Raw genomic sequence first — 27,598 nt, 5'->3', positions numbered from 1 at the left:
GGACAGCGTCTCTGGACCCTCTCCCAGCGCGACCTGGGGTGGTCAGCCAAGGGTGGGAATGGGGGATGGAAGAAACAAAACAAAACAGTCACCACCCAGAAGTACCCAGGCTATGGAGTTTTTGCTTTAAGGTCAAGTGCATGCTGCTGGTTGTCAGAAATTGAATCCGTGTGTGTGTGTGTGTGTGTGTGTGTGTGTGTGTGTGTGTGTGTGTGGTGTATCTTCTACCTCCTCGGGTGTCTAGACGATGGGGAGGACTCAGAATAAGAATTGTGCTCCACTGTGAGGCATGGTTTGGTGGTGGCGCTCCTGGCATGCTGGACGTGGGGGCCACACATCCACCAACCCTGTCCGGGGTGGGGGGGACACCCACAGGTGTCTGCAAGTGTCTAGAAGCTCCAGTGCTTGGAACTCTGTTTTGCGGAACTTCGGCGGCTTCTCATCTGAGGGCACCCACCTAGATTCACCAGGCAGCACTACACCCCGCGTCTGGGTGCCCTGGGTCTCAGCCAGAGGCCCAATCGAACACCCCAGTGCCCAAATCTACTACACTGGAGCGACGCAGGAGGTGTGCGTCTACCCTAGTCTCCAGCCCCGGGGCTTAGGGGACCCTCCCCCAGGGATAAGAATGGGGAGGAGGTCCTCCCAGAGGTTCTGTGCCCGGGGCAGCAGGCCCCCTGCAGCCCCAGTGGGAGCGGCCTGGGACAGGCGAGCCAAGGGGTCCAGACCGGGAAGTTGGGGTTCAGCCTCCCAAGGGTCGGAGGCTTTGGAAGAGCGCAGACGGCCAGGAGGCAGGCAGGCAGCGGCTGCGGAATGAATCTCTCTCTTTCGGCAGATGCCTGGGGGATGGGGAGCCCAGGGAAGGGGGCTCGATCAGGGAGCGTATTCCGCCCCCCCTGCACCCCAGCCTTGGTACGGCTTTAAAATCCTGCAGAGTTTGTCATAGGCCGGTCTCACCACGCATGCGCAAAGGCGAAGTTGAGTTTTGGTTTTTTTTTTTTTCTTTCTTTTCTCCCCCCTTCCCTCTCTCTTTCCAGCCGCCTTTGGTTCTGCAACTTAAAAAAAAAAAAAAAAAAAAAAAAAATTCTTTTTTTCCCCCCTCTGAAAACTGCAGGGGAAAGAGGAGTCCGGAGAGAGGGAGAGAGAGCGTGAGGCAGTTGGCGAGGAGGGCCAGGGGGTGGGGGGGGCGGGGGGGACACGGTCCCCGCGGTCAGTCAGTCTGCGGGGCACAGGATCGCGTGGAAGGCTGCTGCAAGCTCCAAGGCGCCGCCTCCGCCGCCCAGAGTCCGGTTCGGTGCGGCCGCCGCCGAGCGAGCTCCTCCCGCCGCCGCCGCCGCCGCGCCGTGCCCCCGACCGCCCGCCGCCCGCTTGCAAGCTCGCCCGCCCCTGGGGCCCCGGCGCCAAACGAGGTGGGCAGCCGCGCCGGCCATGGACCGCCAGAACTGAACAGCCGCCGCGGAGCCCCTGGCCCTCGCCCCTCCCCAGCCCCACGCCCGCGGTGCCCTCGCCCCTCTTCGCCCTTCGCCCAGGAAAGGCGGGGAAAAGACGGGGATTAACCCGAAGAAAGAAGGGAGGGGGGGGGGGAGAGCCAGTATCTCCCCTGGGGCAATCGCCCATCGCCCCCCGATCCCACCGCGCGCAGAACTTTCGGGGGACAACTTTTACCCATTTTGCGCCCCCTTTTTGCCAAACCGTAAAATGAAAGGACAAAAGTTGGCGCTGACTCTTGTAGCTCCGATGGCGACTTGTGCATTTTCAGCGGCATCTCCTGGAGAAAAAGCCCTGCGCGCCTGATTGTTCTGTGGCCCCAAAGATTCAGTGTGTGCGTGTGGGGGGGTGGTGGGGGTGTGTGGGTGTGTGTCTGTGTGTGTACACAGACGTCCACACACTCACTTGCGGCCGCAGGATCAGCGCCTGGAAGCAGACGTTTCGGCCACAGACTTGGAGAGGAGGAGCTGGAGATCGGGAGGCGTGAGCCGCCAGGAGTTTGCAGAATCCGTGGTGTGAATGAACTGGGGGCACCTGGGCGCGCGGATCGCCCCCGCCCCCGCCTCGGGCCAGAGTTGAGTAGTGGGGGCATTTTTTTTTCACCCTCTTGTGAAGAATTTTTTTTTTTTTATTATTTGTTGTAAAGTCTTTTGCACAATCACGCCCACATTTGGGGTTGGAAAGCCCTAATTACCGCCGTCGCTGATGGACGTTGGAGAGGGAGCGCCTCGCCGCGGAACAGTCGCCTGCACGCCCTCGCCGGACCCGCGGCTCCCTTGTTGCGCGCCGGCCCGGCTTTGCCTTTGCTACCGGCCGACAGGCTTCGGCGCCCCCTCGGTTCCCTGGCGCATCCCGGCGCTGCTCCGGCTCGGGCCCCCAAACTTGGGCGCCAGTGACCGCTTCGCCTGTGATTTCCTGCGCCTGCCGGACGCGCTCAGGAGGAGCCCGAAGCTCTGCGCCGGATCGTCCCCCCAGGCTTAACCCGGCCGCTCCGCTCGGATTCCTCGGCTGCCCTCGCTCTAGTGGCGACTTCCTCCCGGCAGCCGCGTCCCCTCCCCCTCGCCATGAAGGTAAGTGTTCTGTGCGCTGCCGACGCTCGCCACTTTTTTTTTCTTTACTTTTTTTCTTTTGGAAGTTAACTGACCCCCCCTCTCCCCCCCCTTCCTTATCCCTCCATTTCTCCTGCTGCCTCTAAAAGCTGGAACTCCTGCGTAGCTGGCAGGGACCTCTACCCCTTCGCCCACGCCCCAACCCCTTCGCGCACTGCCTATCTCTCGGGAGACTTCTTGTCCCACCAAAAGTTCTGCAAACCTTTTAGACTTTGGGGGGGGAAAAAAAGTGAGGATGAGCCAGGACAGAAAAAAGCGGTTCACAGATGACTTTCCTTTTGCCCTGAGAAACACCAGTGTAATTTACTATGTATATTTCAGTAACAGGATAATGATTCAATTCAACAAATATTTACGGAGCGCCCACTGCGCGGGCACCGAGAGGGTGTGTGGCCGGGGCTCGGAAAGGGGAGGAGGACTCCTTGGTCGGGAGACTGGGCAGCAGGACTAGGAGCCGACACCCCAGAGCCGTGCACCGCCCCCTCTTCTCTCGTCCTCTGCTGCGGGAGGCCAGGTTGCAGCCTCGTCGCGGCGGCCAGGGAATCCTAGAGCTGCAGGCCGTGTGCCTTTAAGAGTGCCTGGTGGGGGGCCAGCGCGCACCCCGGCGCGGGAGCCGGGTCGCGTTATTAGCATTATTAGCCGCCACTGGGTGAGCTCAGGCACTTTGCCGCGGTGATGGGGGCGGGGAGTGCTGGCAGTGGTGGCTCTAATCCCGTCCGCTGGGAGAGCGCACCCCGGCCCCCTGCGCGGAATCTGCCCTGTCCTTTGGAAACATTTGGGCCTCCGCGTTGGGAGAGCGGGCGGGAGGCAGTTTGTGAACTCTTGTTTGTTTTAATTGTCAGTTGTATGTTAAAGCCGAGTCACACACTCTGAGGGTCACCGGGAGTTCACTTTTGCGAAAAGTTAACATTTCTTCCTGCAATATAACTTGCTATTTTGCAAACAACTTCTCCTATCCCTGTCCTCCAAGCTTCGATCCTTATTTCCACTCTTCTTGATCTGTTTTACTTTTCTTGAAAATAAGGTTGGAATAAGAAGTAAAATATTTTGGAAAACAAACAAATCCCCCCTCCATCCCCCACCAAAAAAAAGTTTAAAAAGAACCCGAAACCCGAAGACCCCGCGGCCTTGTTTTACTTTACAATTCCAGTTTGGCATCGGGGCGCCTTCTCCTCTTGCGTCTTTAAATGGACAACTCGATGTTTGGGAAGTCACTTGGAGGCTGGGTTGGGATCACACCTACAGACCCTGCCCTCCCGCCAATATTCAGGCTGCTCCAGCCTGATAATGGAGATTTCGTTTCTAGAAAGCCTCTGCCAGGGGAGTTCCGAGGGGGCAATGCTGAGTGCGCGCAAGCGATGGAGAGGCCGCGGAAATTCTGTCCCGAGTGTGTAGATCCGTGCCCTGCGTGTGGGGGGAGTAAAGGTCAGTTGTTCTCGGGTCTTGGGCTTACTAGCCTTAGTCCCGCCCGGCCCCACAAAGGAGGACCCTCCCCAGGAGGACTGGCCCAAGAGTCTCTAGTTCTTTCCCTTCCCTCACCGGAGCGCCTCGGTGCACAAGGGGTTATTAGCACCGTGCGCGCGGAGTTCTGCTTGTCCCGCTGCCTTTTCATCCTCGCCGTGCGGTGCCGACTGCCCCCTGTTGGCTGCCTTGAGGTAGGACACCTGGGAGTCTGTTCTTTGGGGCCGGCAGGCAGCCGCTCTCCTCTCCCTCCCACCTCTGGCTCCGTTGGTCCTTCCCGACCACCAGGTTCTCCCCTCCCAGGAGGGCCTCTCCAAGACTCCCAGAGGACAAGCTGCAATGCGCGGCCGCCGCCGCACGGAAGGGGCCAGAGGTCCGATCCAGCAAACCGGGCTGGGCCGTGTGGAGGAAGGGTTTACCTCCTCATCAGGGTGAAGGAACGGGAGCGTCGCCCTAGGAGGCCTAGGGTCCGGCTTCTGCGCTCTCACCAGTGCCGTCAGTGGGAGGTGACAAGTGTTGCTTTCTCTTTCTCGACCTCAATTTCTTCGTCTGTTAAAAAGTGGAGTTCAAACTGCCTCTGAAGGATAGGGGTTGAACTGATCTTTAGTTTTTTCTCCTTCCACTGGACACTATGTTCTTCTTCTGGATAGAGTTGAGAATCTGTGCTAGGAGTTAGACAACCTGTGTGAGAAGGTGGAAGTGATACGTGTGTGCGAGGAGAAAGAGAGAGTCTTGAAGTCTGGAGAGACTTGTCCAGGGGATGGAAGTGGGGAGACAGGGAACACAGCTGGGCTTAGCCACAATTCTGCCTTTGGAGAGTCCTTGTTACAGGACCTGCGGTTCAGTCCTGAGCCTGGGCAATCCTTGCACTGATTTGGGCACAAGGAGCTCCCACCACCTTCTCTGTCTGGCTTCCCTACACCCCCCACCCCCTACACACACCACACACTTGGAGCGCAGTAGACACTGTTGTTTGGCAGTGTCCGCCCTCGAGGGGCGGCCAGGGACACCCCGCGCCCAGGCTAGGGGAGTGAGGGAGTGCTCCCTCGTTGCCTGCTCCCCCAAAGCAGATCTCCTGTCCGCCTGGGCTTGCTCATCCTTATCCACTCCGCTTCTCTCCGCATTTCCTGGAGCAGGGCGTCCCAATGCTGTGGTTGATGCCTTTTATCTTCCGCAATTTTCTGTTTCTCTCCTTCAAGGAGAGATCACAGTGGGGAAGGCAAAGTTTATTTCCCACCAAGAGCTGGCATTCTTGGAGTGTCCTATCCTTTTAGCCACCGTGAGCCCAGGTCATACATTTCAGACTCCTCGCTGGTCTCCCTCGTCATTTCCATTTTCACAGACTTGGGCGGGCGGGGGCGGGGGGGGGCACTCTGGACGCAAAAAGCCTAGTGAAAGGGCATGCCCAGACCGAGTGAGGTAGCACCAGTGGCCAAGGGTCGAGAATCTTCTCCCTGCCTTTGCGGAATTTCTCTTTAGGGGCGGTGGGGCCGAGGATTTGGGTGCTGCGCCTGGTAGGGAAGCTTTCTGTGACCCAGGAACCTCTTCTAACCAGAGTGATGGTTTCCCCTCTCTCACCCCTCTTCACCCCCGCCCCCCCCCCCGCCTGCACCCCAGTTGATAAAGAAGGTTTAGGCACACCTCAATCCAATGCGAAGGCTTTGGAGGAGATATCGAATAAGCACCACTGCGTTGAGCTGCTCTGACTTTGGAAACAAGGGCGCAGGAACGCCCTACCCCCACCTCACCCCTCCCCTGCGCTAGAACCTCTCAAGTACCCGAAATCCTCCTCCCCATCACACGCTAGGAACAGATTCTGAGGATCCGTACATTAGTGAGTTTCGCCGGGCCCTGGAAGTGTCCGAAAACATTCAGCCCGTTCTTTGGTAAACTCAGTCTCTGCGCAGAACTTTTGTTTTAGCCCTGGTGTGACAGTGTCCAGAGAGGTCTCGTTTCGTACGGTCTTTTCGGATCAGATCTCTTGGTAAACAGGCAGGGGTGTTTACCCTACAAAGTCGATGTATTTATTACTTGGCTGTGAGTTCTTTCAGTGCTTCAAACTTGTGGGGCCTTTTTTGGGGGTTGCATGGGGATTGGAGCGGGAGGAAGGCCAAGGTGTTTCCGGGCAAGCGCGCGGGGTTAAGTGGAGACGCGACTCGCGGGGCTCTCCTGCCCGATCCCCTTTGGGACACAGCTGGCCTATCCCCAGTATGGAGCTGGGGAGACTGAGTTTCGTAGACCCAATGGCCCACTCCTAGCTGGGAACGGGCGGACTCTCCCCGGGGTCTTCCGGCCCAAAGTCGGTTCGGTTTGTGTGGCTTCGCCTCTAACAAAGAGATCCGCTGTAATCCGCCGAATCTGTTATCAATTTCTCCGTTGCCCGCGCGCCCCGCCCCGCGCGCCCCGCCCGTCGGGAAGCTCGGAAAGTGCGCGCGGCCAGCAGTCTTCTCCGCCGGTGTCTCGGAAGCACGCCGGTGCGTGTGTCTGTGCATGTGTTTGTGTGAGTGTGCATGAGTGTGTTGTGTGTGTGTGCGCGCGCGGCCTTGTCCGCCGAGGGGGGAGAGTCGATTTTGCAGCCTGGGCCGCGCGCGAAGGCAGACCTCGCAGCCCACCCCCTCCCCTAGAAGAAACTTGACACTTCTGGCGGGGGTGGGGAGGGAGACCGAGCCTTCTCTCTCCTAGGCTGGGGAAATCCCAGGTTTCTATTCTCCGGGATGCGCCCCTCGCTTTGCGGTGTTTGGAGAACAAGTGGGCCAAGGGGTCAGAGCGCTGGCTAGCGGGCACTGGGGACCACATAAACATTTCCTCTCGGAGAAGCCCCGAGCTGTCCTGGTCCAAAGGACGGCGGGCTGGGAAAAGCCTTGGCACGCTCCTGGGCCCCTAAGTGTTTCTAAGGCCGCCTAGGTCCTCTCTGCCCCTTTGACGGCGCACGTTCCAGGACCTTCTGCTGCCCAAGGCGGCTCACCTTTCCTTTCCCGAGGAAAGGGCTCCCTGGGGGCTGCGGGCGGTGCAGCGGGCTACCCTAATCAGAAATGTAAAAGAGGATTTTGGAAACCCGCTCCTCCCACCCGCACCCGCCACTGTCTCGCGCCGCCGCCGCCTACAGGTGGAGAAGTCACCAGTGGGGAGGAACGGCAACGAAATCTTTCAAGGCCGCCCCCCGCCCCCGAAATGCTTCACGACGGGAACCTTCACCGCCTGGGCCCTCTGTGCCCTGCAATCCAGGGGCTCAGCCGCCGCGGAAGCCGGCGCATCTCTGGCCCCGCCTAGGGCTCACTCGAACCGGCTCTGGCCTCGCCCTGCACCCTCACCGTCCGGGATTTACCGAACCGAGTCTGAATTGGGCTGGAAGGTGGGGTGGGGGTGTTCTAAGGGCAGGCTCACTGTGGCGCGATGGCGAAGTGGCCGACAACACCAGACCATAACCGGAGGAAACTGGAGTCGCCCTTGGCTTCCTTTCCTCTTTCTCCGTGGCAGCTGTCAGGAGTGGGGACAGAAGGGGGGTGGCGGGAGGGAGAGTGAAATGAAAAAATCAGAACTTGTGGGAAGGCAAGGAAGGGATCCTCACCTAGGACAGTGGGACCCGGACCCCCTTCTTTCCTCGGGGGTGCTATCTCTTCTCTGGGGTACACTGAGTCCGAGGAGGAGCCCGCAGGCAAGGGAGGGGGCACAGTTTTCCGGTTTCCTTGGTTGAGAGAACCGATCTCTCTCCCCGTTATCCCTAGTGCCCCCCCCCCCCCATCGCCTTCTCCCCACTCCAGTCTGGCTGAAGAGTATCCTAAGGAAACCCCGCTTGCCCTTCCCCCTCTGGAAGTGGCTTCCCCCAAAGCGGCCTGTAAACTGATTATGAAACATACGCTGTTAATTCCGAGCTGCATTTCCCAGCTGGGCACTCTCGCGAACGCAGCTCCCCGGGGCCTCGCCCCCCACCCCCTGCCCTTCCCTCCCGCGTCCAACCCCCACTCCCCCACCCCTGAGCCGGCCACCCCGCCTCCTCCGCAGCCGCCGGTGGCGCGCTCCACTCGCCTTCGCGCTGCTCTCGCCCATGGAATTAATTCCGGCTCCACTTGTTGCTCGGCCCAGGTTGGGGAGCGGACGAGGGTGGCGGCGGGTTCCCGAGTGAATTCCTTCCGAGGAAGGACCCAGCACAGCGCGGACTAGAGGGGAGCGAGGGGGTGCGGGAAGCGAACAAGCAGGAAAGAGGCAGCGCTTGGCACCGGGGCTTTGACTCAACAGCATTGAGACATGTTTGTAATCGCTGGCGTGCCCCGCGCGCAGGATCCCAGCGAAATCAGATTTCCTGGTGAGGTTGCGTGGGTGGATTAATTTGGAAAAAGAAACTGCCTATATCTTGCCATCAAAAAACTCACGGAGGAGAAGCGCAGTCAATCAACAGTAAACTTAAGAGACCCCGGATGCTTCCGTTGTTTAAACTTGTATGCTTGAAAATTATCTGAGAGGCAATAAACATCTGCTCCTTTCTTCCCTCTCCAGAAGGCGATTGGAATATTAAGCCCAGGAGTTGCTTTGGGGATGGCTGGAAGTGCAATGTCTTCCAAGTTCTTCCTAATGGCTTTGGCCATATTTTTCTCCTTCGCCCAGGTTGTAATAGAAGCCAATTCTTGGTGGTAAGTTCCTTTTAAGTACATATTCTTTATTTTATTTTAATTTTTTTAAAAGATTCATTTGTATGATGCTGCAGTTTTCAGAGCTGAATCCTGAATTTGAGTCCATTTATCTCATGCATATGTATATAATATATTTTACCTTATATATCTGGAAATCAGAATTTTCTTTTAACTTGTTAATATTGTCAAGCTTATCTTTAGCTCCATAGGGAATGGGAACCTATAAATCTTCGCTTTTCTCTATGAGGCCCTTGTTCAGATGTATGCTTGTAGTACATCACGTAATAAAAGGGAACCAAAATTCACTTCTCTAATAATTGTAAGCCCATCTATAAAATTTACTTTTTGCCACCTCTGGGTAGTAAAAGTGAGTTCCAGCTTTTATTTTCTGTCACTTGAGGTTATTAACCTTCAGGGTCTGAAGTAGGCAGAGTTGTAGGAAGACAGCTAAACTCCAAGTGGGGAAGTATTTGCGCTGGAAATTTGATCAAAAGGAAGTTAACTTGAAGTAGTCAAATGTCCCTAAATGAGGGTTTCTTTCTGGTTTAGGGGCCTTGTAGATCGACTGCAGTATATCCAGGGGATTATTTCTGACGGCCTTCTGGATATTTTTTCCCTGTAAATGAACAGCGTTTTTCTGACTGTCAAACATGACTTGTACTCACTGGATACCCTGTCTTGGGTCTTTCACAATCACATAAGGAGCCCTTTTAAAATGTCCAGAACACGGTGAATTTTCTCCAGTCTCTATATTTGCCTCAGCATCCTTCCATCAGTCAGAAGGAACCTCTATCTCCTCCCCGTGTCTAATTGTGTCTACTTTCGGCATTCATACATTTGCAAAGGCAGATCGGTCCAATTTGTGGGGCAAAGTGAGTCACTTTCTCTAATGTCAGAGGCCCATCCCCAAAACCGCCATTTCCCCCTTTTCTGAGCGCATTTCGGAAATATTGGTTCAGGTATATGGCAAGGAGGGCAAGGAAGGGAGTGAAAACCTAGCTGAGGAGCCAGATGGCGGGGTGGGGACTACAATACCTCCGTTTTCTGAGTGCAGTTTAAACAGAGAAGTTTTATGAAGCCCTCCTCATACTTTGTCATGAGGACAAGCAGGAGAGAAAAAGCATCTGTGTGCTTAAAACCATGTATTGCTGACATGCTTTCAGGGGGCCTACCTCGAGAGTTCACGTAAATCTTGAATGCACATCTCCCCCCCCCCCCTTTTTAGGTCGCTAGGTATGAATAACCCTGTTCAGATGTCAGAAGTATATATCATAGGAGCACAGCCTCTCTGCAGCCAACTGGCAGGACTTTCTCAAGGACAGAAGAAACTGTGCCACTTGTATCAGGACCACATGCAGTACATCGGAGAAGGCGCGAAGACAGGCATCAAAGAATGCCAGTATCAATTCCGACATCGAAGGTGGAATTGCAGTACCGTGGATAACACCTCTGTTTTTGGCAGGGTTATGCAGATAGGTAGGAAACCATTTCACATATTTTCAAATATAGGTCCATTATTCTTCTGGAAAAAGGCTTTAGGGTTTACTGACCGGCTTGATAAGGAGGGGAATCTTTCCAGCAGGGTGCTGGCTGGGGAAGTTTTGTCTTTATTTCTGCTTGCCTTCATTGCTGTCCCCACACCTGATTATAAGCTTTGGGCTTTTTAAAACCAAATCAGAAGGGAAGCATCAAAGACACCTCCGTGTTTTCTGAACACTTGATTTTTTCTAAAAAGCATTTTGTTTAAAATAGAAGCAGAACACTTATTTTGGTTTCTCAAAAGTGGATGAGGAAAGCTGAGTCATTTATATCCTTTTAAACTTCAAAACTCTTGTAACTGTTAGAAGTGTCGTAAGCCACAATTCACATGGCCCAAGCATCAAACTAAATACTGTCCTCTTTCGGATGCTGGATCTGTTGGAAGTGAATAAGGTTTTAATTTTCCTAATATAGATATTTCCTGAGGCTATAGAGATATATATGTTAAAAAGCTTTATTTTTAGTACCAAAAAGAATTTTAATTAGAAGTGATCCAATTTACATTGTGATTTTGGCAATTGATATAAAAGCACATCCTTCAGATCTCAACCTAGAAACTTAAAAAAAATCTTAAATGTATTGCTCGCATTCAGATTCTGTATATTAAATGTATCATTGAACTTATTCCCTGCAGGGAGGAGGTGGCCTTAAAATTGGGCTAAAGGCGAAGCATTTAGAAAATCAGTTTGCCTCTGGTTTGCTTTAATAGCATAGGATGCTATCTGACAGATGTGATCCTATGTGTGTTTTCTAGTGTGAGTATTTTAGGTCCATTTAGTTTTATGCAAACAAGCCCTTATAATTAATATGACTGCGGTGATTCCTAAAATAAGAAGCCATTTATCAAAGCAATTAACTGTTTAGACTGACTGAAGATAAAAAAAAAAAAAAAGTTGGCTTAATATCCGTCACGGGTGGATAAAATGCTTTTTTAAAAACCCTGAAAAGTGCATTCATTGAGAACAAAAAAGAGTTGTCAGTGGATGTTTGAGCCAAGCGACTTCATATACTAAAATAATACAGGACTGGAAGCCATTCCTTTAATTGAATGGGAAAATGGTCTGCAGCCTCAGCCTGCAGTTTCATAGGGCTTTGTCCTTCCTGTTAATGATTAAAAAGTGCTAATGTATATACTGGGATCTGAATCTAGGAGTTCAGCGTCAGGAACACAGGAGCTTTCCCTGAATATGGGGTGCCCTGTGTAGTTAATTGGGGATGTGGTGGAGATTCCATTCTGCATTTTGAAATTGTGAGTAAGTTCAAAACCTCTTTTTTTTTTTTTTAGCTGTATCAGAATGGTAAGTTGTCAGCTTTCTCTTCTCACCTTTGCCTTCCCCCTAAACTGCCTTCCTCTCAAAATAATGGGGGCATGTTTTCACAGGTATATGAGTTAGCAAAAATCAATACATTTTTAATGGTAGCCAGGAAGCAAAACAGCAATTGGCAAGGTTCTCTGTGTAGTCCCTCGAACACAGCTTTGATTTAAGATTCTCTTCTTGTCTTCATATGTAGCCTGTTTTGGGCCAAAATGTTCAGAATAAGCTATCATTTGCTAAGTGGATTTGAGTTCTGCTGAAGATTTATTTAAAATGTGGTCCAAGATTCAAAGGGCCTGCTTCCTCAGGGAACAAGCAGAACCTTTGGTACAAAGGCTTATATTTAATTGTCCCTTGCAGATACTCTCTCTGGTCCTCAGCTGTGTGGTATTCCCATCTGGGTTGGTGGTAAGTGGGTCCCAGTAGAACCTCCTGGCAGCCTCCAAGGGAGCCTTGCTAGATACCACTGTCAAGTTAGCTGATGTCCTGGGCATCTGAGAACACATTCTCCTTTGCCAAAAGTCCCCCAGGTGCCTGGGGTCTCACAGCACAGGAAGCTGCTGCTGGGTGGTTCGCAGTGGAAAGGCTGATGGGGCCTTCTCTTCTATTTATTTAAAGAGATGGAGAGAAGAAAAAACAGAATAGATTTTTGTGGAAGAGGAACATGGACCCAACCCCAATAGTGGGAAATTTACTTGGCTTTCACTTTTCTACTTATGAGTCTGTTTGAAGAGAATGAGCTAAGGGAAAATTTAAAACAGCTGAAAGGTGTGTGTGTGTGCACGCGTGCATCACCCCCTCCAAAGCACTCAGTACACCAGGGATGTGAAGAGCAATTCCTGTCCATGAGAATCTGACCCTGTGATGGGGCCCTTGTCTGAGAAACTCAGGCTGCCATTTCCATCCCTCTTCAACTCATTTTTCTAGGGTGCCAGTTGCCTGGGAGGCTCTGTATACAATTGCCTCCGTGAAGGGCTCACTCTTCATTTTGGAAACTTTCTCATTTTTCATCACCCTACGCTTTCCTCCAGCTTTTGTCTCCGTCTCTTCTTTGTCTCCACACTGTGAAAAGATATGTAAGAAAGGCTCCATTTTGAAGGGGCCTGAGGGTCGGAATAGATGTAGATTTCACAGGGCAGGAAGCCTAACTGAACCAGTAGTATTCCATCCAGGAGGACTGTGTCCACAGGCTATTAGCCAAAGAGCACTTTTCAAACTGACGTTTTCCCTGCAGTGACCAATTAGCTTGGAGATTTCTACCAGTTTGTGTTCCAGGGCAAGAAAGGAAATGCTCAAGGTAGACTCATGAAAAAAGCAGCATTATTGTCTTTGTATAAAAGCCCTTTTATGCGCTATCTACTCACAGGACAGTGTCTTATTTTCTTCTGTCTCCAGAGGATTTTTTTTATGTCTTTCACTAGCTGCTGCCTTATTCTACAAGTGTCCCATCCAGGCCCACAATATTTTCTGTGCTATCAGTGTTAATCTTCAAATAACTCCCTAGAATCTGCCTGCCCACCTCATTTCACTCCATCCCCTGATGTGCTCTGGCTCTCTGATTTGAGCTAGATAGATGTAACACCCCTTAGGAACTTCCTGGATCCTCCTGTCAACCACCAGCACACTCCTCAGGTTATTCATATTTTAAAATCATGGGAGGGAAGGTCTGTGGTAAAAGGGAATCTTCACTATTCCTGGAAGGAGGAATCACAAATGGCTGTGGATTGAAATGTAGAGCTGAAGTGCAAGAGAAGGGCAGCCCATGGGCCCTGGAATTGGTACAGCCCCCCCTCCTCAGACTGGTTGGGTCTGAGTCCCTGTTGTCAGCTGTTCTGCTGCTGCATCCCCCCCCCCCCCCCAAAAAAAAAAAAAAGATGGTTAGCAAGCTTTTTAAGTGTAGGAGCAAACTTTATTCATGTACAGGGATTTCAGGGCCAGAAGGGGCTTTTTTTTTTTTTTTTAACCTAGGCACCTAGTTCAATACCCCTATTTTATAGTTGAGGGAAATGAGCCCCCCACCCCTAGTATACCCCTCAGGCCCATCTTCAGCTGGCAGGGTGTGTTAACCCTTTCTCTCTCATAGCACGACATTTTTATTTTCAGTGGCTTCTTGTTACAGAAATGTCTCCATGTACAAGTGAAAATTAAGGTAGTCTGTGACTGCCTCCATTTTCCTCCTGGCAGGGCTCCTCTATCAGTGTCTTACAGGGAAGTATTCTTTACAAGAAAGAGGGGGAAAGAGAAGACCTTTTTTTTTTTTGTTCTCCCCTGAGATTGTGCTTTTTCTCTTCTTGCTGTTATTCCAACACTTTGAGGCAGAGGCTATGGGGTGGGGGAAGGGGGTTGAGGAAGTAGCATCAGAGACAGCAGGCTGTTGTGAAAGTAGACCTCCATCTTCCTGAAGGAGAAGTTACCAGGCTAACCCGGTTTGGGATTTAAGAAGAGGCACGGTTCACTACAGTACTGTAGGAACAGGTTTAGAAATGTCCTCTGGAGAAGTCCTGGCCTGAGACAGGCACCAGGCTGCATGATGGAGAAAGGGGAGCCAGGCCACAAGCGTGTGGCTGCTGCAGCCTCCGCGTTCTAGGGCCTGAGATTTTCAGAAGACACCAAACGTTAAAATTAAGTGTAAGGAAGTCTCCCCACATTCTCTTCGCCCTCCATGACTTGTTTCGTGTGCCTTTTGGGGAAGTCAGTCTCCAGGATTTTCAGGAGTTGTAGGGGAAAACCACAACAGCGGAAGAGTCCGCTGTCGGCCCTTCAGGGTGAGAGCAAAGACGTCAGGGGGCTGCCGCTCGCGTCGCTGCTGCTGCTGCTGCGTGTTGGGGCGGCTCTCCTGGCTTCCCCGCGGCCGGTGGGGGCGGGGGGGGCTGGCCCGGGTCGGAGGGGGGTGCTAGGGCTGGGGCGCCCCTGCCCCCGCCCGGGGCCGCTGGGGGGCTCCCGATGCGCTCCCCGCGGGGCCGCGGGCAGGCGCCCGGTGACCCCCGCGTCCCGCCCACAGGCAGCCGCGAGACGGCCTTCACGTACGCGGTGAGCGCCGCGGGGGGTGGTGAACGCCATGAGCCGCGCGTGCCGCGAGGGCGAGCTGTCCACGTGCGGCTGCAGCCGCGCCGCGCGCCCCAAGGACCTGCCGCGGGACTGGCTGTGGGGCGGCTGCGGCGACAACATCGACTACGGCTACCGCTTCGCCAAGGAGTTCGTGGACGCGCGCGAGCGGGAGCGCATCCACGCCAAGGGCTCGTACGAGAGCGCGCGCATCCTCATGAACTTGCACAACAACGAGGCCGGCCGCAGGGTGAGTCCCGCCCCGCCCCGCCCCGCGCCCTTCTCGGGCGCCCCGGCTCCTTAGCTCGGTCCTGCCCTGTGCCGCCCCTCCGTGTGTACCTGTCCCTCCGTCTCTGCGTCTACTTCCTTCCCTTTCTGACTCTGGCTCTGTCTTTGGTCGCTTTCCCTCTCTCTCTGCCTCCCCGTCTAGCTCTCTCCTCCTCTCTCTGCTTCCCTTCCTCCCCGCCCCACCTACACATGGGCCTCTCTGAAGGGGGGTGCACGCCCCAGAAAGGCCTCCTGAAGGTGAATCATCCCTCCCGGGCCCCCTCCAGCAAAGGTGCTCCTGCAGTTGCCCGAGAAAGAGCTTTTTCTGACTTTTTTAATTAGTCCCCGGTGCAATTGGCCAGCCCAGCTCAGCTCAGAAATAAAAATGTGAATAACGTTCGCCCTTCTCCCTGGAACATGTTTGTGGTTGGGCTTAAATTTGGGAGAGGGAGCTATTTATCCCAGTAGGTGCCCAGTGGAGAAAGCCCTCACCTCAGCTTCCAGAACTTACCTTTTCCCTTACTTACTTTCTGCTTGCCTCCCCTTGTGTCGTTAGATAGCAGGCCTGAGGGATTGAGGGTTTTGTTTTGTTTTAAGAGTTCTTCTAGGAAAACTACAGCATTTTTAGCAGTGTGGAATTTTATAGGTCTGACCATCAGGCCAATCGAGGGTGGCTCTGGATAGAAGGGGGAGCCACTCAGAAGTGCCCAGGGAGACCAGCTTTGCAAGCCCTCACCAGCCTTCTGAGTCCACTCTTTCCTTCTCCTGGTGGGAAGCTTCTCCACAATAGTTAAAAAGACCCTTTTTTCCTGTGGTTAAACACATGGCACTTTATGGCTGCTTTAAAATGAAGGGGTGAAACTTTTCTTAACTTTGGCAGCATTGAAAACCAGGGCCATTATTTTTTCACAGAACCCAAGGTAGGTGCCAGGAACTTTCTGGTCAGAGATTTCACTCTTCTGTATTTTGGGGTGAGGAAAAGGGAAGATAATCACAGAGTAAAATACAGAAGACTGGGAGGAGCCTTAGAGCCCTCTAACCGCACACCCTCATTTTTAAAGCTCGGGAAACTGAGGCCCTAGAGAACCACTTCATGGCCATGGAGGAAAATTGATGGATTGCAATACAAGCCCAGGCGTGTTTTTATTAAACGCCTGCGTCACAGCTCGGGGTAAAGGGCTATAGGCTAAATTCCAGTTCTGTTCCTTTCTGTGTATGAGCCTCAGTTTCTACATTTCTACATCTGTTGGATGGCCATGGCACGAACTATCACTTAGCGTTATGTGAGGACTAACCAGGATCATATAGTAGGTGGATCCAGATGAAGTTACCAATACTTGACTACCTCTGACCAATTAAATAACGGTTTCTCGTGGTTCAATCCAAGGGCTGAGCTTAACGTCAGTGTAAGTGCTTGATAAATCATAATTGTTGGACATAATGAACCTGAGAGCAGAGAAGTCAAAGATGATTTAGATAGTTCCAGCTAACCTAGCATGGATGTTAAGGGAGCCTGGGTGGCTCAGTTGGTTAAGCGTCCGACTTCGGCTCAGGTCATGAACTCATGGGTCATGAACTTTCATGGGTTCGAGCCCCATGTCGGGCTCTGTGCTGACAGCTCAGAGCCTGGAGCCTGCTTCAGATTCTGTGTCTCCCTCTCTCTCTGCCTCTCCCCTGCTCATACTCTGTCTCTCTCGAAAAAAAGAAGATTTAAAAAAAAAGTTTTTTGGTTTTTTTGTTTTTTTTTTTTTAATTGATGTTATACATTTGGAGGTGTTGGGGAAGGACTAAACTGTAGATTTTTACCTGTGGTGCCCTGAGGGGTCAGATTATTGCTCCGGGCGGGGCGGGGGCAGTTGTGGCCTCTCCTTTCTTAAGCCTCCTGTTGCTGTGGTGGACTCTGTCTCCCCCACTGCAGCCGACCAAGGCCACAGAATGGGCATGTCAGCCCCACTCTCTGTGGGAGCCCATAAAGCTTGCCCCTGTCCTCACAGGGGACACGTCACATTACCCTGTGCATACAGTGTGCCCGGTGCCTCAGACCAGAAGTGCCTTCAGGACAGAGATGTGGTTGACTCTCTGGGCCTCATTGTGCCCATATTTGGTACTTTCATCCATTTAGGGGATTTCTTTGACTTCTCTCATGAAGAGAAATTATCAGGGGCTTAGCAACCAAGGAGAGAAGGTCAAGGGATTTCCAAGTAGAGAGAGGGGGTTTTGGAGAGTTGGAAAAAGCACCTTTAATATTAGAATTTCATTTAACATCTACATTTTTTAACGTTTGTTTATTTTTGAGAGAGAGAGAGAAGGAGAGAGAGGGAGAGCGAGAAAGACTGTGAGCAGGGGAGGGGCAGAGAGAGAGGGAGACACAGAATCTGAAGCAGGCTCCAGGCTCTGAGCTGTCAGCAGAGAGCCTGACGCGGGGCTCGAACCCACAAACTGTGAGATCATGACCTGAGCCAAAGTCGGAAGCTTAACTGACTGAGTCACCCAGACATCCATAACATCCACATTTTTAAATAGTGAGTGAATTCTTTTTGTAAGTTTTATAATTTGAGCTGTGAGCTAAATTGAATCCTGGCAGATGAGGTTACACGGAAGACAGTTTTTCTCCAGGACAGTGGGGGAAGGGAGGAGGAAATCTGTGAACACTGTGCCAGGAAATCATACTAGAATCTCCTCGGGGCATTAGCTTTTTATTTTAGTCAAAGGGGAGCAAAGGTTAAATACATCTGCAAAACCCTTCTGCACATTAGCTGAGTGCCTGAAACCCTTTATGCCAAGGAAGTACATTCTGCTACCCCCCCCCCCCCACCCCTTTTACAAAAATAGCGCCCCTTATGAGTCTTTATAGGAAGAAGGGAGCTGTTCTGGGTGGAAGGAGCCTTCTAGCTCACTCCAGCCTCCAGGTTCCTGACAGGTTCTCTGCAGCTTGCCAGCACCACTCTGACTCTGGGGTGGGGAGCAGGCGGGTGGGTGACTGGCAGAGGAACTGTGGGTAGTAGGAACCGTAAATAGGCACCCGCCACCTCCCGGACCACTGGGCACAGTGCTGCGAGGCCAGGCCAGTGGGCGCTGCTGCCTGGAGGCCAAGGTGACCAGGCGAGAGCATAGGACTGGCACCCGGATGCCATGCACTCATCACCCTGGGGAAGACCAGATTTACTGATTGCATCAGAATGTATGCCGAGCACTTTCCTTGCATCTCCTAATTTTATCCTTACAACAATGTTTTGAGGTTGGTACCATTATAGTTCCCCTTTACAGATAGAAAAAGGAGGCTCTGAGAGGTGAATCCAGTTGCCTGAATTCAGGGGCATAGTTAGGACAAAACTCCCATCTGCCTAGGTCTGGCATGGGTGCTCTTAGCTTAGGCATTGTGGAGTAGGGTTAGGGGCTGTGCCGGAAGCGGGAGTGACAACCTGAGGTCCAGGCCCTGTTCCTCTGCATTCTAGCTGTGTGGCCTGTGCAGACCACTTTCCCTCTCTGCGTCACTGTGCCATCGTTTAACCCGCCCTGTGTTATAATGTTGTTTGGGAGGATTAAATGAGATAAACAGCATAAAGGCTCTGATTACAGTGCCTGGCACACAGCAATAATAATAGTGATGAAGATTTGAACCCTGATCCCACCTGAGCTAGACCCCTCCCAACCCTCCTACTTACCAGCTGGGTTGCCCATGAGCAAGTCACTGAGCATAAGCTGAGAGCCCAACTGTCTGAGTTGAAATCCTGGCACCCTTACCTCCCAGTGGCTGGGCAAGTAACTCAACTGTATGGCCCTCACCTTCCTTCTCTGTGAAATGGGCACGATACTAGCACTTCCCTTATAGGCTGGCTGTGGGGATTAATCCAGGTAATGAGGGCGAGGAATGGTAAATAAGCTCTGGGATGAGCGTTCAAGATGTAGTAGTTGCTGTAGTGTTTTCCTGTAAAAAAGGAAGCAACTTGAGTGGTCTCTCCCTGTTCTCAGTTCAAAGCTGGCTGTTTGTTACAGTGATGTGTGAGAATATGGTGATGAGGAGCTAAGAGCATGTTTATTTTGAAGACGGCAGCGCAAGACTTCTGGTGGCGCAGGATGAGGAGGAAAGCGCCCAGGCCCGGGTTTAGCCGGTGACCATGGCTCCATGTAGAAGGTGGACGGGAGCTTTGCTAACATCCCGTCCGCCGGCTGTCCGGGGCTCGTCCGGGAGTGCATACACTGACTGTGCTGTCTCCTCACAGACGGTGTACAACCTGGCTGATGTGGCCTGCAAGTGCCACGGGGTGTCGGGCTCCTGTAGCCTCAAGACCTGCTGGCTGCAGCTGGCTGACTTCCGCAAGGTGGGCGACGCCCTGAAGGAGAAGTACGACAGCGCGGCCGCCATGCGGCTCAACAGCCGGGGCAAGCTGGTGCAGGTCAACAGCCGCTTCAACTCGCCCACCACTCAGGACCTGGTCTACATCGACCCCAGCCCCGACTACTGCGTGCGCAACGAGAGCACGGGCTCGCTGGGCACGCAGGGCCGCCTGTGCAACAAGACGTCCGAGGGCATGGACGGCTGCGAGCTCATGTGCTGTGGCCGCGGCTACGACCAGTTCAAGACCGTGCAGACGGAGCGTTGCCACTGCAAGTTCCACTGGTGCTGCTACGTCAAGTGCAAGAAGTGCACGGAGATCGTGGACCAGTTCGTGTGCAAATAGCGGGCGCTCGACGCCTGCCTGTCACCCTGCCCCGCTCCCAGGACCCACTTATTTATAGAAAGTACAGTGATTCTGTTTTTTTTTTTTTTAATATTGTTTTATTTTCCCCTGAGAATTACAACCGGAACCATTTTTTTTTCTGTTCCCATCTAAAAACTCTGTGGTTTATTATTAATATTTTAATTATTATTTGGCAATAATGGGGGGTGGGAACCAAGAAAAAAATATTTATTTTGTGCATCTTTGAAAAGGTAAGACAAAACTTCTTTTGACGGTACAGGATGAGGGGGAATTACATGTACCCTTAGTTGTGTGCACATCTAGAAGGGAAAAATGTTTTCTTTTTCTCAACTAAGGGGTCAGATATGGAACAGGTAGCATCCAACTGGAAGGGGGTGGTACAGATCTATGCAGGACCCAGCCTCTGTGATCAAAGTGAATTGCGAATGCTCTGGGGAGGGTGGAGAGGTCTTGAGAAACCAACAAAAAATGAGGTGCCCTCCCCCACCCCCTTCCCTAGGGACTGCCAACCTGAAACAGTTTCAAAATGGTAATTTAAAAGGCAACAGCCAGAATCTCCTATCCTTCAAAGGAAGAAGGTATATTATTTGTGTCTGTTTTCTCAAACATTCTATCTGCAGATGGTCTTACAGTAGTAGCTACTGAAACTTGGGGAGCAGGGAGGAAAATCCCGGTAGTTGAAGACCTGAGAAACACAGGTATCAAGATACTGACTTGAAGCTGTTAACAGGAATTAGGTTATCAGATTGGAAAAGGATTCCCACGTGGTTCTGGGTACTAGACTTTTTGTTTGGAGAGAGGTGGGGAGGTTGGCTTGAATATGAAGAAAAATATACTGTAATTTTCTTAGGGATACTTGGTTAATAAATAACATTAATGAAAAATAGTAAATGAATCCATTCACAGATCCTCAGCCCAGACGACAAGGTAATTGTGTGCAGGTCAGCGTTGCACCAGAGCAGAAAACCTGTTTGAGGGGAAAGAGTGAAATCGGTCCTCCTACTTGACCCCAGGACCTCTCTGATTCCTCCTTGCTTTGCTGCGATGTGATGCTGGCCATGTTGCGAAAGGCAGCAGCTCAACTGGGTCCCCTTTGATTGTGGGACAGGAAATGAAGTATTACAAGCTCCACTTGGGAAACAGTCCACTACTTAGGGATTTTTTTTTCCCTAAAACTTTTATTTGGAGGAGCACCAGTTTTTGTATGTTTTAATGACGTTAACATGGCTAATGGAGTTCCCAGAGGTGCTGCTGCGTTCACTGTTGTGATCCTGTGTAGAGACTTTCCACTCAAGCTTTTCCTATTATACTGCAGGTGTGCCCCAAGACTGTTCTAGTGTACTTGAACAGTTGCATTTATAAGGGGGGGATACGGTTTAATGGTGCCTCATATCTCAAAGTCTTTTGTAAATAACATATATATATATATATATACACACACACACACATCTATATATAAATATAAATATAATTATATCTCAGTGCAGCCAGTGATTTCTAGTTTACTCTGGGGTTATTTCTCGGTCTAGAGCATTGTTATCCTTCATTGCAATCCAATTGGGATTTTTCCAAAAGGTTTCTGGGTTGAGCCTGGGCTGTGGCCCTGATGTGATCACATCTTAAGCATCACGAAGCAGCCTTGTTTCTGAGGAATCTGGAAGGTCTTACCTGATATGCATGTTGGTTTGAAGACTTCTTTCATCATCCCTGTGCCACCCCCTTTCTCCAACCTCCATTTCTGTACACTTTCCAGAAAGGGCATTACTCCTTTGTCATAGAGGTGGAAATGAAGAGAGTTTCAAAACTCGGAAGCTTTGTCAATGCGTCTGTTTCCTTGGTTCATTTTGCAGAGTGAAAACCGGTGCCTGTTAGATCTGGAGGTACCTGAGTCCAAGGAAAACTGAGCTTACGACATACATAGCTAGTTAGAGAGATTTTTTTTTTTTTTTTTTTTAAAGCAAGGACACCGTTTTCCTAAAAATGCCATCACATGTGTTCTTATCTCAGACTTACGCTGTTCTAAAAGTTTGGAAAGATACACATCTCCTGCAACCGTCCTAGGCTTGGTGGTCTTCATAATCACCTCCACCACCTGTGGCTCTTAATTTATTGCACAAGGATATTCACTTCCCCTCAGTTGCAGTGAATTGCAAGCAAAAGATCTTGAAATTAAAAAGCACTAATTAGTTTAAAATGTCACTTTTTTGGTTTTTATTATACAAAAACCATGAAGTAATTTTTTTTATTTGCTAAACCAGATTTTGTTCCTTTTTAGTGATTCATGTTTATGAAGAGAGTTGAGTTTAACAATCCTAGTTTTTAAAAGAAACTATTTAATGTAAAATATTCTACTTGTCATTCAGATATTATGTATATCTTCTATGGCCTTTATTCTGTACTTTTAATGTACATATTTCTGTCTTGCGTGATTTGTATATTTCACTGGTTTAAAAAACAAACATTGAAAGGCTTATGCCAAATGGAAGATAGAATATAAAATAAAACGTTACTTGTATATTGGTAAGTGGTTTCAAGTGTCCTTCAGATACTTCATGTGGAGGGTTTTTTTTTTTTTTTTTTTTGAGAAACCATGAGGGATAGTTTAGGGTGACTACGCGTCAGAATAATAGAAGAGTGGAGACTTTTACCAAAACCAAACTTTGGAAGCTTCAAAAGATTTCTATATGTAATGGAACAAAAGGGGAATTCTCTTTTCCTCTATATGTTCAAAAAAAAAAAAAAAAGAAAGAAAGAAAGAAAAGAAAGAAAAAAATCAAGCAGATGGCTTAAAGCTGGTTGCAGGATTGCTCACATTCTTTGAGCATTATGCATGTAACTTAATTGTTTTAGAGCGTGTTGCTGTTGTAACATCTAGGAGAAGAACTGAAAAGGCACACGCTTTTACCCATGACCAGTATTTTTGTCCAAAAGTATATTTGTGTTTACCACTGCATCTGTCGTACCTCTCTGTTGGAAGTTACCATGGACGGATTGTCTCATACCCCTTTGGAAGTAGTTCTAGGAAAAGCAAACCTCAGTCTGCAGAGAATGAAACTCATTGGAAACTGAAGGTTCGTTGTGTTAAGTGCAATTAATATGAGTTCTTGTGCTTTCTGAAAACTTACACCGAAATCTGGCCAGCACCACACAGATTGATACGTTAGCCCTTTGCTTTTTTTTTTTTTTTTTTTTTTCTTTCCGGATAACCTTGTAACATATTGAAACCTTTTAAGGATGCCAAGAATGCATTATTCCACAAAAAAACAGTAGACCAACATATAGAGTGTTTAAAATAGCATTTCTGGGCAAATTCAAACGCTTGTGGTTCTAGGACTCACATCTGTTTCAGTTTTTCCTCAGTTGTATATTGACCAGTGTTCTTTATTGCAAAAACATATACTCCATTTAGGACTGTCAGCATATTTTTCTCTTTTCATCCTGGAGTGCATTCAAGATCTTCCCAATACAGGAAAATTAACAAAAAATTTGTATGTAGGCAGTGGCAAACAGAGTCATGTTCAAAATAGTAATTATGGGCTAAAGTAGAAGGAAGACCGTTTTAAGTTTTGGTCCAGTTTATCTGTTCAGTTCTTCAAGCTTGAACTCCTGGGACTGACACTGTGTGCATGTTTTAGTAGCCTACCCAAACCCTTTTCTCAGACAATGTTGCCAATACCAATTTTCAATTTGTTTTTGCAAAACATTATCCAAGCCGGTGGAATTATCAAATATGACGTTCTATAAGTACTCCGAATAAGAAACTGGTACTGGCTGAGTCCAAGAGATCCTTGGCAAAAGCAGTCCCCAAAGACTGAGTGGTGTATAATAGAAATAGAGACAGATAGAAAAGGTACTTACAACTTAAAGAATATATGTAATGCAAATACTCACCAAGGCATAGGTCTAGAGTACTGCATTATCTCTGTAAAGTATACTTTTAAAATATTTATTTTTGTAAAAAAGGTATTTTTTAGTCTCTCCTCTCTCTTTGGAATGGGGAACACTAGATGCCATGGTTTGAAAGTAAGACGAAGAAATGAGTTTTTAATAATATAGGACACATTTGGCAATGTTAGGAATAAAAACCTAGGAAGCGGATCGTCTACCTGTTCGCACAAACTTCAACCTAATGTTTGGATAATACTTTATTTTAGTGAAACATCATCTTGTTAGTCAACTTTAGACAATGGATATGGAATGATTAAAGGTTGGTGTGATCTTTTTTTAAAGCAAAAGTGTATCAGTTTGAATTTCAAAGATTTAATGTCTCAGTATTTCAGAAGCAAACAGAAATGAGGAACATTGCCTCCTAGATCAGTTTTATATGCAGTGTACAATTTGCTGGGCTAGAAATGAGATAAAGATTATTTATTTTTGTTCAGACCTTGTACTTTTCTATTAAAATCATTTTATGAAATTGGTGCAGTCGTGTGTGTGTTTAGCGGAGGTGGCGTTCATGGCCGTCAAAGTTTGATGGGGGTGCAGAGCGCGATGATGGCTTAGGGCAACCAGAAGAAAGAAAACTACACTTCAGGCAGGTGCGTGAGACTTTGGTCCAATTTTGAGGGTTTCCTTTGTATTTTATGCCTGATGTTCATCTTTATTTCTTAACTGTTCTGCTGCTGCTAATGTATTAAGAGTCATAGTAGGAGATTATTATTCAGTGTAGGAATTTAGCACAGTGACATGGGATTATGATAAAATTCCAGGGCAAGAGAGGAAAGAGAAGGATTTGAGGAGAGAGAGAAAATGTTCAAGATAAACAGACTGGATCACCCGAAATATTCTGCTGGTTGCTTTTTGCATGTCGCACGGCTGCCAGCCAGGTGTTTAAAACCGGGTTTCTGAGCCTCAGCAAGGTTGGCTTTTGGGTCTGGATAATTCTTTATTGTGGGAGTTTCTCCCGTGTGTTTGAGGTTTGGCAGCACCCCTGGCCTCTAACCACTAGATGCCAGCGGTACCCCCCCCATTCGTGACAACAAAAATGTCTCCCAAGACATTGCAGAATGTGCCCCGGGGAGCAAAATCACCCCCAGTTGAGAACCACAGCTTCCAGTGGAGGGACTGAGGGATTGAGTACTTGAGGAATACAGGCTAAGTACAAGGTGGGGGGGACTGTTACTTGCCTAAGTTGGCTAATGAGCTAGAAAAGTCCTTTGTCAGTGTGGACTGACAAAATGGAGATGCGGCAGCTTCCATAGGGCAGCTTGGCTTAGCAATTCAGAACATAGATTGTTTGGATTCAAATCCCAGAACTGACATTTGCTGTGTTACATTGGGAAAGTTCTAAACCTCTCTGTGCCCCTGAACCCTTGTCTTAAAAATGAGAGACAGCATTATACCTACCTCTTAGAGTTGTTCTAAAGATAAAATGAGTTAACATGTTTGGGGTGCTTAGAGCAGGTTCTAGTACATAGTAAGTGCTCACTAAACATTTGCTAGGAAGGATAGAATAAGTCTGACTAAACCCAAGATGTGGAAGCCAGTCCTGTTTAATATTCCCAGCCATGGTCTGCTCGATGCTTGGAAGTCACCCTTGTTGTTTGAAGAGGTTGCAAACTTGGGGCCCACTATCTACATCACGTTTTCAGATGTGCTTTGTTTGACTAGCAAAGCATTAAAAAATGCTCAAATTAGTTGCCACCATTTAAAGATGAGTAGTTGCATATTCAGACTAGGATTTCTGGCTTGAAAAATGGGAAGAGCTGGCCACCTGGACACATGATCTCACAGGCCCCCTGCAGCGACAATCAACTATATCTGAGCAGCCACTGCCCCTTTGAGCTGGTGTTGGGCATGTCCAATTCGCCAGCCATTTATGTGACCTACCTGACCCCTGTAGATTCTTGCACTTGTGATGGCTTTTAAAAGTGTTTTCCCTCGGGGCGCCTGGGTGGCTCAGGCGGTTAAGTGTCCGACTTCAGCTCAGGTCACGATCTCGCGCTCCGTGAGTTCGAGCCCCACGTCGGGCTCTGGGCTGATGGCTCAGAGCCTGGAGCCTGCTTCCGATTCTGTGTCTCCCTCTCTCTCTGCCCCTCCCCTGTTCATGCTCTGTCTCTGTCTCAAAAATAAATAAACATTAAAAAAAATTTTTTTTTAAGAAAAGTGTTTTCCCTCTAAATCAGAGTTTCTCAACCTTATCATTATGACATTTGGGGTCAGATAATTCTTGGCTGTGAGGGACTGTCTTATGCATTATAGGATGATTAGTGGCATCCCAAGGCCTCTCTCCATGAGATGTCAATAGCACCTTCCTATTGGTAACAACGAAATATGTCTCCAGATATTGTTGAATGTTGTGGAATGGAGGCGGGGTGGAGATGATGGGTAAAATCACCCTCATTAAAACTCATTGGTCTAAACCAAAAAGATCTGTATTTATGAGTTAGCCAATGAGGTTAAAACAGAAATAAAAAGGATTAATCTCTTGGTGTAAAGAAATGTCTGGCACATCACAGGAACTCTAAATATTTAATGAGTTAAAACCACATCCATTTTCAGGTTTCAGCTCTACCCACTATTCTTGAATCTCTCTGATCTTAGTGTCCTCACCTGAAACACAGGGACAAGAGCAATTAGGTTTGATACTTAAATTACATGATATAACCTGCAAAAAGCCACTGCTAAAGCCTAAAAAATAGTTGCAACTGAAGAGGGGAGATTAGTATCAAAAACAAAGACAATAAATTATCAGCTAAATTTTCCTAACCAGCCTGCCCCCAGGAGCTTAGCAGATGTGTACTCTGTCCTTTGATTTTTGATATTGAGCTGTAATTTCTAAAGAGGTTTCTATCACTCATAGGCCCAGGAGATGCTCAACAGAAGGCATGCCACAACCAGACAAGTTTGGGAAGTGACAGACGATGGATTTCTGCCCACTGAGAGATGTATGATGTTCATTGGCGTATTGGCTGTGTGAAAACCAAACAGCAGGAAAGAAACTTGCTGCCTGACTCAGAGCTGGTCGGAGATTTGGACTCTGCTCATTTAGCACCTGTTCTTATCCTGTGGGCAAGCTGGGAAGCACTGGGGTTGAGTGCCCCTGTCTCTGGCAGGTGCTGCGAGGACTCCTTCCACTGAATCCAGAGCTGCCTGGCTTGCTGTCCGTGGCTGCCCAGGGGAGGGCGCGCTACCTTGTGTCATGTCTGGAGAGCTGTTATCTGTTCCTCTGGCCAGTGGAGGCTGGCTCCGAGGGGCAGCTCATCTATTTCTGCAGCCTGGTTCACTAGGAGGGGAAGAATCTGCTCAGGAGATGAGGGAAGTCCAGGGACACCGAGAGACCGCAAAGGTGAGGAAGAGGAAGAAAGGAAGGGAAACAGAAAAGAGCAGAAAGAGGGAAAGAGGAAGGTGTAAAAAGCAGAGGAGGTGAAGGTAGCCAAGAGGGGATTCAGATGTCCTCTGACCACTACCTTTGGACAAATCTCATTTCTTTTTTTGTTTAGCATTTATTTATTTTTGAGAGACAGAGACAGAGTGTGAGCGGGTGAGGGGCAGAGAGAGGGACACACAGAATCCGAAGCAGGCTCCAGGCTCTGAGCTGTTAGCACAGAGCCCAATGTGGGGCTCGAACTCCCGAGCAGTGAGATCGTGTCCTGAGCTGAAGTCGGAAACTTAACCGACTGAGCCACCCACGTGCCCCCCCTTCTTTTTAAATGTTTATTTGGACAAATTTCATTTCTAATAATTAAAAAGTGGTGTAGGAAAGGAATATTTGACAAGCATTTATTCTGTACCTGGTATTTGCTAAGGACTTTATCTTTCATTCATTTAAGTAGGATTTTCAAGAATATTCTGAGATAATGCCGTTACCTTCATTTTATAGATGAAGAAATGAAAGTATGGAGAACTTAAAGCTGACCCAAGAGCCAATATGTCCACCAAAAATTCATGCTCCTCCTTTATTGATGTGGAATTGATCCTCCAAGAGGGCTGCCTAACCAAAGACTACATTTCCCAATCCCCTTTGCAACTAGATATGGCCCAGAGGCTAGTTTTGAACAACGGACAGTGAACAGAGGTGGCATGTGTCGATTTTGGAGCTC

The 27,598-nt window shown here is 49.3% G+C and overlaps 1 protein-coding gene across 1 annotated transcript; it reads left to right on the top strand.

Annotated features, from left to right (window-relative positions):
- Nucleotides 1-1,207: 1,207 nt before the first annotated feature.
- WNT5A (Wnt family member 5A) lies at nt 1,208-23,973 on the top strand. Its single transcript, XM_019470035.2, is given in 6 exon segments — nt 1,208-2,558; nt 8,553-8,686; nt 9,912-10,162; nt 14,543-14,583; nt 14,585-14,836; nt 19,077-23,973. Coding segments are annotated over 6 exon segments (1,143 nt in total). The 5' UTR covers nt 1,208-2,552; the 3' UTR covers nt 19,536-23,973.
- Nucleotides 23,974-27,598: the final 3,625 nt, after the last annotated feature.

This window comes from Panthera pardus, unplaced genomic scaffold, assembly GCF_024362965.1.
Source record: "Panthera pardus isolate Hobbes unplaced genomic scaffold, ASM2436296v1 HiC_scaffold_8, whole genome shotgun sequence".
Classification (NCBI taxonomy): Eukaryota; Metazoa; Chordata; class Mammalia; order Carnivora; family Felidae; genus Panthera; species Panthera pardus.
This window is presented reverse-complemented; position numbering and strand designations above follow the sequence as displayed.